The sequence below is a fragment of the Onychostoma macrolepis genome, chromosome 10, assembly GCF_012432095.1.
Source record: "Onychostoma macrolepis isolate SWU-2019 chromosome 10, ASM1243209v1, whole genome shotgun sequence".
NCBI classification, from domain to species: Eukaryota; Metazoa; Chordata; class Actinopteri; order Cypriniformes; family Cyprinidae; genus Onychostoma; species Onychostoma macrolepis.
The window spans coordinates 991,350-1,005,950 of record NC_081164.1 but is presented as its reverse complement, the minus strand read 5'-3'; the positions used below and the strand labels follow the sequence as shown (position 1 = coordinate 1,005,950).

The 14,601-nt window shown below is 38.4% G+C and overlaps 1 protein-coding gene across 1 annotated transcript in view; it reads right to left on the bottom strand.

Annotated features, from left to right (window-relative positions):
• The window catches only part of LOC131548785 (fibrillin-2), a 112,599-nt gene that overhangs the window by 23,993 nt on the left and 74,005 nt on the right, over positions 1-14,601 (bottom strand). The window contains exons 41-49 of the mRNA XM_058790358.1: positions 14,323-14,475; positions 13,864-13,932; positions 13,644-13,769; positions 6,049-6,174; positions 5,627-5,752; positions 5,352-5,468; positions 4,455-4,583; positions 2,926-3,045; positions 811-936 (exon numbers count right to left, since the gene is read on the bottom strand). Of these exons, the coding sequence (XP_058646341.1) occupies positions 811-936; positions 2,926-3,045; positions 4,455-4,583; positions 5,352-5,468; positions 5,627-5,752; positions 6,049-6,174; positions 13,644-13,769; positions 13,864-13,932; positions 14,323-14,475 (1,092 nt within the window). The remainder of the gene's footprint in view (positions 1-810; positions 937-2,925; positions 3,046-4,454; positions 4,584-5,351; positions 5,469-5,626; positions 5,753-6,048; positions 6,175-13,643; positions 13,770-13,863; positions 13,933-14,322; positions 14,476-14,601) is intronic.

Below are 14,601 nucleotides of genomic sequence, written 5' to 3'. Positions count from 1 at the left end.
AAATGCCTAGGCAGGAAGTGGCGCATGGCCTGCAACGACTTCTGAGATGTGGCAAAGAGTTCTGCGAAACCATCAACAATCTCTCTCTCAGCCTGGTGGGGGAGACTGGGGAGTCAAGGAGTCTTCACTGCATCTTTAATCTCCATCAGCTTAACCATACTGGCCATCAACCCACCGATCGCCTGGGCTGTGATCTTTATGGTGCACAGGGCCAGGTCAGTCACGCTGCCAAGCTGCCTAAAAGCCATTGGATCAGGGCAGGACTCGTCCATGGCTCAGAGGAGTTTAGCCTGGAAAACCTGGAGGACCGCCATAGTGTAAAGTGTTGAGCCCACCTGTTCTGCTGTGGAGTAGGCCCTACCCGAAAGGGCTGAGGTGGTTCTGGCAATCTATAGAATCTATAGAAATGCTATAGATTTGTGCAACTGCACGAATGTTAATGAATTAGGTTTCAGTATTTGGTGGAAAATGTTTCCGCTAAGCGTGATTCAATGCAACGTGAGTGACAGTTTCAAAAGGGAATCATTTCTATTTAATTGTTTAACTTACCTGTTTTAACTACTTCAAAAAATATCACTACTGAAACATGTAATGTAACACCTCATAAATTCAACAAAAAAGATGGAAAGGTAGAGTTTAATTCAGTTTCAGTAATCTGTAATCAGAAACGTCATATTCATGTTTAATGCTCCTAATAGGCTTTGTTTTCTTAATAAAAAAACTAATTTCTTTTTTTTTTTTTACTGTTAATTTTGTTTGAAATATGACCCAGACAAGATTAGTCACATAAACAGGTTAATGACAAATTACCATAACATCTGCGTCTGTCTTCTGACAGCACAAATCCAGGTTTACACACGCACTCAAAGCTGCCCAGACTGTTGAAGCAGGAGCCGTACGCACAGATGCCGGGCTCCTCTGAACACTCGTTCACATCTGATAAACACACACACAGACACTGGAATGTACTTACCATCTACTTAGAAAATGTTTCAGTAAGCTTCTGTCATTATTCTCTCTTGTTGTTCCAAACCTGCATGACTTTCTTTCTTCCAATGCAAAAGCACCATATCATATATATGACTTCTGAAGTGATATTTGTCTCCTCCAGTCATTAAATTAAACTCAAGAACCAGAACACAGATTCAGATTGTCGATCAACTGAATAAAGATATGATTTAAAAGAATAATTTGTAGAATCATAATTTAAATCAGACTTCTTTCATGACTTGCATTAATGTGGCAAAGAGACCTAAGGGGATGTCAAGATCGTCAGTAAAGAAATACATAAAGACCACTTTTTAATATATATATATATATATATATATATATATATATATATATATATATATATATATATATATATACAGTCATGGGCAAAAATATCGGCACCCTTGGTAAATATGATCAAAGAAGGCTGTGAAAATGAATCTGCATTGTTAATCCTTTTGATCTTTTATAAAAAATTCACAAAAATCTAACCTTTTATTGGATAATAAGAATTTAAAATGGGGAAATATCCTTATGAAATAAATGTTTATATATATATATATATATATGAGCATCCGGTATATGAGCATCAATGTATGTATATATATATATATATATATATATATATATATACATACATTGATGCATTTAGCAGACGCTTTCATCCAAAGCGACTTACATTGCATTCAAGTTACAGTTTTTACATCTTATCAGCTCTTGCTTTCCCTGGGAATCAAACCCATGATCTTGGCGTTGCTAGCGCCATGCTCTACTATTTGAGCTACAGGAAAGCTATATATATATTAGTGTGATTCTTTTTCAATTTGGAGCTTAAAAGATTCAAAATAATAATATTCATAATATATATATATATATATAAACAAAAAATCCACAAAACAAAGAAAATCTGATTTTTCATTTTTAGGTAAGGTATTCCTTTACAATTTATTCATATTCATGTTCACAACACATTTATTCTTATTTTGTAAACTAATGACATCTATACTACTATAAACAATAATGAATAGCAGAATAAAACAGATTCGCATTCAGCATACAACAGAAGTGAGTTCATCCCTGTGCAATATCACTTCTAATGATTCAAAATAGTATCACCTCACAGTAAATGCATTACTTCTAAACAGTAAAGTATATGTGTAAAACAGTTCAGATTTATTATATTAGAAATTCAGACCCCACAAGAGGAAATTTGGTCACACTTTATTTTAAGGTCCAATTCTCGCTATTAACAAACCATTAGCTATGACTTTTGCCTCAATAAACTCCTAATTGTCTGCTTATTAATAGTTAGTAAGGTAGTTATTAAGTTTAGGTATTGGGTAGGATTAGGGATGTAGAATGTGGTCATGCAGAATATGTGCTTTATGAGCACTAATAAACAACCAATATGTTAATAATAGGCATGCTAATAAGCAACTAGCATTGTTCCTCTATACTAAAGTGTTACCAGAACTTTGTTTAACCAAAAGTCAGTACAGCTTTCATTACTGAGATTCAAATCTTGCATGTTTTATTGGATTCAAACCAGTAGACATACTCCTGCGTGATTTTTAGATAATTGTGCAAGTAGCGCTCTGATTAGTGATACATTGGCTCTCTCTATACCTCCTGATTACTGCTGCAGTACAGTATTAACACTGATTTTAGTTTGTCACTGATTCCTGTCTATGCAGACACAGCCAACAGGCACAAAACTGAGAAAGTTCTGGTGTTTTGAATATTTTTGCTTCACCGATCACATGTTTTTGTTTGTCAGTGATCACTGGTGCATTCACTTTCGTTTCTGCTTTGGGGCCTTTACTTTCAATATATTATTTTTAAATAATACAATTTTGAACCGTTTGATATTTTAGTGACGTTGCACAGGGGTGAACTCACTTCTGCTGTATACTGCATTTGAAGTGGTGCTCTTACCTACACAGTGCTGATTGTGAACAATATACCCATCAGGACAGACACATCTGAAAGAACCATCCAGATTCACACACGTTCCAGGAGCACATATCCCACGATTCAATATACACTCATTAACATCTGCATTTATCAAAAGACAAGGAAGACAGTTATGATATTATCACAGGACTGCCGTCTACAAATCCAAGAACAAAACATTACTGTACAATTACAGTCCCTCAAACTTGTTCCTGTTCTCCCTGAATACTCTCCCAGTGTATTTATGCTTCTGCTTTCTCATATAATCTCATATTGCAAAGCATCATCTCATTTAGCTGTTCCCATTTTACATATCACAACACTGTCCATTCTTTACAGAAAACATTCCTTTTGATTTCGATATCCCATTTTGTTTTTCGCACTCTTTGATTTGTTTCCTGTTTTGTTCTCTCAAGGATGGAGACTTTGATTGTGGGACAACTCTGATAAGAGGTCGTGCGAGGAGAGCTGGAGACTCATCACTTCACTTCGGGAGAAACTTCCTCCCAGCAAGCTCCAAACCATAGTCAAAAAGTGTGGCTTACCCAGCAGTGGTAAAAGACGAGAGCCTGTCAAAACGTACCAGATCCCTCAGTGTCGTCGCCTTACAAAGGACTCCAAATGGGTGACTATCTCTGATCTGAAGATCCAGGCAGTCAAAGAAATTTGCTATGAGGTGGCTCTGAACGATTTCCGTCACACCCGTCAAGAGATTGAGGCTCTGGCCATAGTAAAAATGAAAGAGCTTTGTGCTACCTACAACAAGAAAGACCCGAATGAACGCGATTCTTGGAGAGCTGTGGCTCGAGATGTCTGGGACACTGTAGGGGTCGGGGACAAACGAATCAAAGATGTCATAACGGGCGAGGAATAACTGACATGGATGACCTAAAAGTGCACATTGACAAACTGGAAGACATCCTGCAAGAGGTGAAAAAGCAGAACAACATGAAGGATGAAGAGATTAGAGCTCTCCGGAATAAGATGTTGAAGATGGATCAAGTGATTCCACTCATTTCCAACGAGTCTCAGGAAAAAAAAACGCTCGCAGTGCACTCTTGAGAGCCCGCAGTTCCAGTGAGGGTAAAGCTCTTGAGGAGAAACCCAACGGCGAACAGTCGGACGAGCAGGTGTCTACAATGATGGATGATAATTCTTCGTTCCGACGTGAACGTATGCATTGGATTTACATTGGAGTTTCCTTAGTTCCATTGTCCAGTCTTGTTTGCGTCTATGTTAATGTTGGAAGTATTTGCCTTGGTTGTTTCTTCTGGATTACTAAAGTGACTCCTGGAGCTGTTCTGAATTGTGAGCGTTCGATATAAACGTAACATCCACGCATGTTCTGAATTGGAAAAGAGGGACATTGAATCATGTTAAATAACCTGCGTGTGCAATACACCTGACCTATGATTTTTGTCCTCTTCCACTTTAGTCTGTCACAACATGATGCCCTTCAGGGTTATTGTGCAATTTAGAGTAAATAAAAAGTAAAGTAAATGATAGTTTACCTTTGCAGCTCTTTCCGTCAAGCGTGAGCTCATAGCCCTCTGTACAGAGGCACTGGAAGGAGCCTACATTATTAACACAGCGGCCGTTTCTGCAGAGCTGAGAGTGAAAAACTGCACACTCGTCAATATCTACAGACGGCATGAGAACAGAAGATATTAAGGAGACAATCAGAAGATTCTTCAACTACTAGCTGATCATATTTCATAAATTTTTCATGCAGTGTAGGTAAGTGAGATAGCTTTAGATAATTTCTAGACAAATAATAATAAAAAACTAACATAAGGAAGAGCGGATAAATATATATTTCAAATGGTGCATTTTAACATGTCTGATTTGTAACACTATGAAAAATGTGGAAAATTAAAAGTGTTGTGTTGTTGACAGAATGATTGTTTTGTACACTGTAATGGATTTAAGATAATAAACAGGTACGATTTTAAACCACTTTCTTCTCAAATATTATTATTGGTCTTTGTCTTTATTTATGAGGTGAAAAGCTGTGTAATTAGTGATACGACTGTACATTATGCCTTAAATGGCCATCTTGTCTGAACTTTGTCTTGGCTAGGAACTGTTTTTCTTTATGGAAGCTTTGCATTTAAACGTCTAATAAAACATTTCACATATAACTTGAATCAATATTTGATGTCTAATTATTTACTTATGTGTTCAAGTAGTCGTGCAATAATTGGGATAATGCACATCCATCTAGTTATCGCTTCATCTCCTCATCGCCCTGTCTGGGTTTGAGATAACAACTGGCTGGATGTACATTATCGCTTACTTAACTAATGAGACCTTATTGTAAAATGTGTTACCAAAGAAGATAAATCTGTTCAAATTTACATCATAATACATGACTTTAAAAAACATGTTGAAGGGAATAACACCTTTACCTGTACAGTAGTTATTACTGGCGAGCTCAAATCCTTGATGACAGATACAGTTAAATGAGCCAACAGAGTTTGCACATGTGCCATTCCCACACGGCTGGTGTGAACACTCATTAACATCTGCAGAAGACAAAAACACCCGCTATAAACACCTTTCACAGGCAACTGCATTGAGTGAAATACACCATCTCTGATGTGGACCACACTTGGACCACACCACTCCAGAGGTCTATTGGACATGATGGAGTAGATCTGATACAGATTTGAGGAGCTCTTACCTACACACATCCTGCGGTTCTGTGTCGCAATAAAGCCAGTGTGACACACACACTCGTATCCTCCTGGAAAGTCCACACAGTCACCATGAAGACACACACTGGGCATCTCAACACACTCGTTACGGTCTGAAAGTCACACAGATATCTTTATGTAAGACTCTAATCATTAGGTTTCAGTACTTGTTAAACCAAACCCTCACAATTCTTTGATAAGACAATTATGATTGATTGGAGACATTTAGGAACTATGAGAGGAAGCTTTCACTCACAGACATCACAATGCTCTTAGTGATTTACATCATTTAAAATATGCAGCTTTTGGAAATATTTCCACTGCTTGGGTTTTCTGCATACAGTATGTGTGTGTTTTAATGAGAAGAAATGCTGTTATACAGATGCACAGGCCACAGGACAGCACTCACCAGCGCAGGCTCCGTTAGGTGTGAGTATATACCCCTCAGAACATTCACACCGATAGCTTCCCGGCCGGTTGATGCAGTCTGCGTTTCTCTGACACACAGGCTCTCCACTGCTGCATTCATCAATGTCTGAACACAAACACACAGCAAATAAACACAGTGGCTCTCATTCACTAACCATGTGTATGCACAAGTTTGAGCTAGAAATCTGCGTATGGACACGTTTGGTTATTTTCTGCCATGCTTCAGGACACCAAACATTTAAAATCCCCCAGCAAAACTGAGTGTCGAAACTAGTGCCCCTTTCAGAGAAACTGGCAGTGTGGAAGATACTGCCAAATACATCTCCTTGGGTCGTAAGGAATGTAGAAAAGGCTATAGGATACAGTGTATCGTTTCAGATTTTCAACAATGTGGTCAAGTCAAGTCAAGTCACCTTTATTTATATAGCGCTTTTAACAATACAGATTGTGTCAAAGCACTTTACAGTATCAAATAGGAAAATAGTGTGTCAATAATGTAAAATGACAAGATTAAACACTCAATTTTTAGTTAAAGGCATTTCGTTCAGTGATGATATCGTCCAGCTCAGTTCAGTTTAAATAGTATCTGTGCAATCAAGTCGACGATATCGCTGGAAATTAAGTGTCCCCAACTAAGCAAGCCAGCGGCGACAGCGGCAAGGAACCAAAACTCCATCAGTGACAGAATGGAGAAAAAAACCTTGGGAGAAACCAGGCTCAGTCGGGGGGCCAGTTCTCCTCTGCCAGACGAACCAGCAGTTCAATTCCAACTGCAGAAAAGTCAGTTTGTGCAGGGGACTCATCTGGTTCCCGAGGTCTTGTCCCGATGGCTGTCTAGGTGACGAGGTCTTCACTGGGGATCTGTCTCTGGGCTCATCTAAGTGTCCTGGTCTCTGCTGACGTTCAGGGCTGTAGATAGATCTTTAGGTGCTGATCCACCATCTGATCTGGATACGGACTGGATCTGGGTGACTGCAGTGACCATCTGATCTGGATACGGACTGGAGGTGGCTACGGTGATCTCGGAATAAGAAAGAAACAGATGCCAATATTAGCGTAGATGCCATTCTTTTTATGATGTAACAAGTACATCGGTCTTATGGAAAGTGTTCCCGGTTCTGGCTGACCTAATTAATGCAGCCTAACAATTCTTTAACAGATTTGAATATTCGAAGCGTATTACTGTATTACATGTAAGCCAGGTTGAAGAGATGGGTCTTTAATCTAGATTTAAACTGACAGAGTGTGTCTGCCTCCCGAACAGTGTTAGGTAGATTGTTCCAGAGTTTGGGCGCTAAATAGGAAAAGGATCTACGCAGTCGATTTTGATATTCTAGGTATTATCAAACGGCCAGAGTTTTGAGTGTGATGAATGTGCAATGTTAGCATCGCACATATCCAGCTTCATATCTATGGGTTTTCATAGATAATAAATTTGTTCGGTAGCTCATGAAGTATGGAGACGGACTTAGGAGACGAGAAGCACCGGTTCGAATCCCGTGTAACTACGGTTCGACAAAGCAGTTAAAATCTGTGTAAAAGGAAGTTCAAATGGCAAATTGCATCAGCTAATATGTTTTTATATCAGTTTTGCATTTGTTAACACTATCAGGTAGGTTTAGGGCTGGATTTGGTGTAGGGCATATTTCCAACATGATAGAGCGTTAACCTTTAGCGACAGTTCCCGGATATTTGAATTCTGAACCGCCGCAATACGTATCTGAAGCTACATAATAAAAAAAACAGCAATACGTACCAATATCTACGTAATAAAAACGTACCAGGGTTCACATATTGAACCTGTGTTTTAGCGCCACTCAGTGGACATTCCTATTTGAAACTGCGGCGAAACGTGCAGCAAGGTACGTAAAACGGTATCGTACAAAAAGTACGCAGAGGTACGTTTTTTTTATAAGACCAGGTTGAATAAAGCATTACAATAATCTAACCTTGAGGTCATAAACGCATGAATTAACATTTCTGCATTTGACATTGAGAGCATAGGTCTCAATTTAGATATATTTTTAAGATCGAAAAATGCAGTTTTGCAGATGCTAGAAACATGGCTGTAGAAGGAAAGATTGCTATCAAATAGTACGCCTAGGTTCCTAACTGATGACGAAGAATCGACAGAGCAGCCATCAGGTGTTAGACAGTGTTCTAGGTTATTACATGTGGGGGTTTTAGGTCCGATAATTAACAACTCTGTTTTTTCAGAATTTAGCAGTAAGAAATTACGGTAACACTTTAGAATAGGGAACACTTATTAACTATTAACTATGACTTTTCCCTCAATAAATTCCTAATTTGCTACTTATTAATAGTTAGTAAGGTGGGTGTTACGTTTAGGTATTGGGTAGGATTAGGGATGTAGAATAAGGTCATGTAGAATAAGGCATTAATATGTGCTTAATTACTACTAATAAATGGCTAATATTCTATTAATATGCATGCTAATTAGCAACTAGTTAAGAGACCTTAAAATAAAGTGTTACCGAAATTACTCGTCATCCAGTTTTTTATATCAACTATGCATTCTGTTAGTTTTTCAATTTGGTGTGTTTCACCGGGCCATGACGAAATATAGAGCTGAGTATCATCAGCATAACAGTGAAAGCTAACACCGTGTTTCCTGATAATATCTCCCAAGGGTAACATGTAAAGTGTGAAAAGTAATGGCCCTAGTACTGAGCCTTGAGGTACTCCATACTGCACTTGTGATTGATATGATACCTCGTCATTCACCGCTACGAACTGATGGCGGTCAGATAAGTATGATTTGAACCATGCTAATGCACTTCCACTAATGCCAACAAAGTTTTCTAGTCTATTCAAAAGAATGTTGTGGTCGATAGTGTCGAACGCAGCGCTAAGATCCAGTAGAACTAATAAAGAGATACAACCACGATCAGATGATAGAAGCAGGTCATTTGTAACTCTAATGAGAGCAGTCTTAGTACTATGATACGATCTAAATCCTGACTGGAAATCCTCACAGATACCATTTTTCTCTAAGAAGGAATGTAATTGTGAGGATACTACCTTTTCTAGCATCTTTGACAGAAAAGGGAGATTCGAGATCGGTCTGTAATTAACTAGATCTGGGGTTCAGTTTTTGAATGAGAGGCTTAATAACAGCCAATTTGAAGGTTTTGGGGATGTATCTTAATGACAATGATGAATTAATAATAGCCAAAAGAGGATCTATGACTTCTGGAAGCACCTCTTTTAGTAGTTTAGATGGAATAGGGTCTATCATACATGTTGTTGGTTTAGATGATTTAACAAGTTTATACAATTCTTCCTCTCCTATAGTAGAGAATGAGTGGAATTGTTCCTCAGGGGATCTATAGTGCAATAATGTAGCTGACAGCTGCATGGTTACAATTTAATCTCTAATAGTATCGATCTTGGAAGTAAAATAGTTCATAAAGTCATTACTGCTGTGCTGTTGGGAAATGTCAACACCTGTTGATGCTTTATTTTTTGTTAATTTAGCCACTGTATTGAATACGTACCTGGGGTTATGTTTGTTTTCTGCTAAAAGAGATGAAAAGTATTCAGATCTAGCAGTTTTTAATGCTTTTCTGTAGGATAGGGTACTTTCCTGCCAAGCAATACGAAATACCTCTAGTTTGGTTTTCCTCCAGATGCGCTCCATTTTCCAGGCTGCTCTCTTTAAGGCACGAGTGTGCTCATTATACCACGGTGTTGGAGTCTTTTCCTTAATCTTCCTTAAGCGTAAAGGAGTGTCTAAAGTGCTAGAAAAGAGAGAGTCCATAGTTTCTGTTATTTCATCAAGTTTTTCTGAGCTGTTGGATATGCTGAGGAATTGAGATCAATCAGGAAGATTACTTACAAAGCAGTCTTTTGTGGTAGAAGTGATGGTTCAGTGATGGAGTAGGATTTACAGTTTTAGCTATATGGAGTTTACACAAGACTAGATAATGATCTGAGATATCATCGCTTTGCTGCAGAATTTCAACACCATTAATATCAATTCCATGTGACAGTATTAAATCTAGAGTATGATTTCGACAGTGAGTGGGTCCTGACAAAAGTTGTCTAACCCCAATAGAGTTCAGAATGTCTATGAATGCTGATCCTAATAGATCTTTTTCATTATCAACGTGGATATTAAAATTACCAACAATTAAGACTTTATCTGCAGCCAGCACTAACTCTGATAGAAAATCAGCAAATTCTTTAATAAAGTCAGGTGGCCTGTATACAGTAGCCAGTACAAACATCATGGGGGATTTATCATTAACACTTGTTTCTCTATATAATATGAAGCACCATTACTTCAAAGGAGTTATACTTAAAGCCTGCCCTCTGAGAAATACTGAGAATATTGCTATAAATTGTAACAACACCTCCCCCTTTACCTTTTGGACGCGGCTCATGTTTATAACAGTAATCTTGAGGGGTAGACTCATTTAAAATAATGTATTCATTTGGTTTTAGCCAGGTTTCTGTCAAACAGAGTACATCTAGGTTATGATCAGTGATCATATCATTTACAAAACACGAGTGCAGCGCATTAGCATTCGTTAGCCGGTTAGCTTGTCACTCGTGGTTCCATTATTGTTTTCTTTTTCTCGCTCCGTTTCATTTCTCTCTCGCTCCATTTTTCACGAGTTCATCAAACAACAGTGGTAAGTGAATCATTCATCAATCACGGTGAGTAATGGCTTCTTCTCCTGCTATTGTTGTTTGCACTGTTTGCCACATGTACAGTTTATCTGTCTCTGTCGGCGATGAGGGATTCACATGTGATAAATGCAGGGAAATAGTTAGGCTGACAGAGAAGATTTTAGAACTAGAGACACGCATCCAAACTTTAGTTGAGGATAGTAAGAATTTGAGGGCTGTAGATACTGCTTTGGATGCTAGCTCAGGGAGTCCTGTACATTGTTCGGTTTCGGTTGAGCCCGTGCAACAGGGCAACTGGGTGACAGTGAGGCGGCATAGTCGCGGGTCAAAACACCACTCTTCCGTTCCGATCAGAACATCAAACAGGTTCTCCCCACTCAGTGAAGCACCCACTGATAAACCTGATGAAAATGCTCTAGTAATTGGCGATTCTATTGTATGGAATGTGAAAATAGAGGCACCAGCCACCATAGTCCATTGTTTACCAGGAGCCAGAGCGCCTGACATCTTGGCAAATTTAAAAGTGCTGACTAATGCTAAACGTAAATTCATTAAGTTTGTTATTCACATCGGCGCTAATGATGTTCGACTTCGCCAGTCTCACACTGTAATATGCTCTGGTCCCCTCCCTGCTTACTGAGGTGACGAGATTAATAGCAGACTGTCGTCACTCAATGGCTGGATGTCTAAGTGGTGCCTGCAGAATAACATAGTTTTATAGACAATTGGACAAGTTTTTGGGGCAGACCTGACCTGTTGAAAAGAGATGGTGTTCTTCCCTCCTGGGGTGGTGCCGCTCTTCTCTCTAGAAATATGGCACATAGTCTTAGAGTTTGTACCAAGGATTTTATAGTTTAGAATTTTTAATTAGTTTTTATTTTAATATCGTTTTCAAATTTCCTATAATTTCAGTTTAGTTTTAGTTAGCTTTGTGACACGGCCACAAAACATAGAAATAGCGTCCATTTCAGATGTTCAAATCATTTAAAACATTGTTAATAATGTGGTGATAATTGTTTGGTTATATTTTGGTTATGGGTATTTATATTCGTAGACTGTTTTGCGTTGGAATATGAGGGACTTTTATTCTAAAAGTCCACTATACAAGGAAGTAGGAATTGGTGGCCATTTTGTGGTGGGGGGTTAAAGGTAATGGCACATGGTTGACAGGGGCAGGCTGTGAGGTGCTGGGAAATGCCTTGCTCTCACTAGTGCCAGTGCCAGGGCCCTGGATTTATCATAGATACGGCCATTAACCAGAGGATTACCTGAATTAGGAGGTTGAGGCCTATTTTTCGGGAAATAAGAACGTAAAAAACCTCTATTACTTTTTCCTTTTTGCTGAGATTATTGTTTTTTTTGGACTGTTTTTTGGTGTGGACTATGATGGATGGGGTTTGGACATCTGTGCCCTTATAGGACTCACGGCCTCATATCAGACTTTGCCTTTTTGGACTCAATTTACTTATTTACCTTCCAATGTGCTGTTCATTGTGCTGTAGGGTTGAGCAATGTTTTGGTGAAGTTTATTAATACATGCATTACATCCATGTTTTGGCACATGTTGTATTGAATTGCGGGTTGGTGAATAGTTTAAAACAAGATTACCCTAAAAAAAAAGAATCCTTTGGTAACTATAAGACTTAACTTAAGATAAGTTTAATTTGTTACAGCTTCATTAATGGTTTTGTTAGTTTTAGTTTAGTTTTTATTTTGTGTACACATTTCTATTTAGTTTTTATATATTTCAGTTTCAGTTTTAGTTTTAGTAATTATAATTTAACAGAGTTAATGGGCACTTCCAGTGTAGACCAAACCAAGACATTTAATTTTAGCAAAGTTGAATGTTTGCAGTTAATTCTTGTGCAAACATCTTAATAATGAAAATAATATAATTCTTTACAATTAAAAAAATAAAATAAAATTTGCAACTTATATGTATACAATTTATTAATTCATATTCATGTTCATTCATATTAAAGATGCAATTTTGTTTAATATGTCAATAGTTTACAAACAACAAGTTAATCAAGGTTTTCAGAGTTACTAGACAGCATCAGGCAGTTGAGTATTTATCAGGGTTGGAGCTAAATTCTGGCCCTTCAGTGCTGGATTTGAAGATACAGTGCGTGTTAGTCAGCACTGTGCGGGAGACTGCTTTGACGCACGGCTGGCGGATGCATCGGGGAGCGCTGCTTCGCACTTTTGGAGTATTTGCTTTATGCGGTTTCGCATGCACGAAACACGAAACGATTGGTTTGTGCGAGAAACTGAACAGTATTTATATTTTATTTTTTACCTCTGATACACCGCAATGTCCAACCATCCTGAGCTCATCCACAACATCCGGCGTGTGACGCGGCCCATAGAAACCGCCGCTAATGAGGCATCTATGTATATACAGTATATCTATGTGCAAGAGCAGGTTAACGTGTCATGCACCGGATGTTGTGTCAGTTGGACATTGAGGTTTATCAGAGGTAAAAAATGATATAAATACTGTTCAGTTTCTCACACAAACCGATCGTTTCATGTCTTAGGACATCAATGTGTCGTCACGACTTCGTTTGTGTTCTACTGAAGAAACAAAGTCACCTACATCTTGGATGCCCTGGGGGTAAGCAGATAAACATCACATTTTCATTTTTGGGTGAACTATCCCTTTAAACTACTAAAATGAAGTGTTTATTGTAAGTGTCTTAAATCGAGTCATTCTTTCACAATAGCAAAGGTTGTCACCCCACATACACACACACAATCACTCATAAAACAATGACCTGAAAACACACTAACAACAGGTACCATGTCATGTTTTCTTTTGTATTTTTTTTTTACAAAACAAGAGTGACAGCTCTCTATTGTTTAGAATTCAGTATGTGTTACATGAACAGCCCCTTACAGAGAAGATAGCCATCAGACCTTCACAGATGAGCTGCAGGTCACTGTAACTGAAGCCTGAGGGACACTCGCAGTGGAAACTGCCCATGTGGTTTATACACACGCCATGAGCACAGATGCCTGGGATTTCACGGCATTCGTCAATATCTGAAAACATCAGATCAAAACCATTAAGTACATGAAGTAAAACAGCTCCGACCATTGCTATTAAAAATTCTCTGACTGCAAAATTTGTCTTTACCTTTCGGCTTTCCAGTTTCAATATCAATCCTGAATCCGATCACACTGCCACAAAGACTTCTATAGTCACCTAAAAACAGAGATTGTTTGGGTTCAGCTAAAGTTCTGAAACACAACTGTCCCCAGAATCTCAATCTGACAAAATATTATTAATACAGCCCCATTTCCATGATTAAGGGAACGTGACTGACGCTATGGCAACTTGAATAGAATTGCAGCAATTCATTAGCAGAGGCAAATCTTGGACTTTAATCCTGCACCTCGAAGGGCTTGAGAGGTCATCCTCCTGCAGTTCTCTAGCATTAGCTGCTGACTGATATGAAAGCGAAACTCTCTCCATGACATTCAGGGATGTCAAGAAATGAAAATGATTGATCAATTGTAATAATGTTCTTTGAAGATTGGGGTTTGTGTGTCTTTGATAACACTACATTTACAGTAAGTACATGTGTGTGTTCACCTGTGCCAGGGCTCGGACAGGACTGGCATGGTTTGTTCCAGGCTTTGCCCACATTGTAGGCACAGCAGCACAATCTCTGTGTGGTGTTGAAGTTGAGCTGCTGTTCACAGGTACTGTCATTGTAGTTCCGGTAACACAGACTTTTCCTCATGTCTAAAACAACACACAATCCTACAATTTTAATAGTTTGCATTCTTCAAAAAATAAAGTGTCATAAATTAAGTACACTAACACACATGAGCAGATCATAATATATGTAATTAAAAGCAATTTTTATTG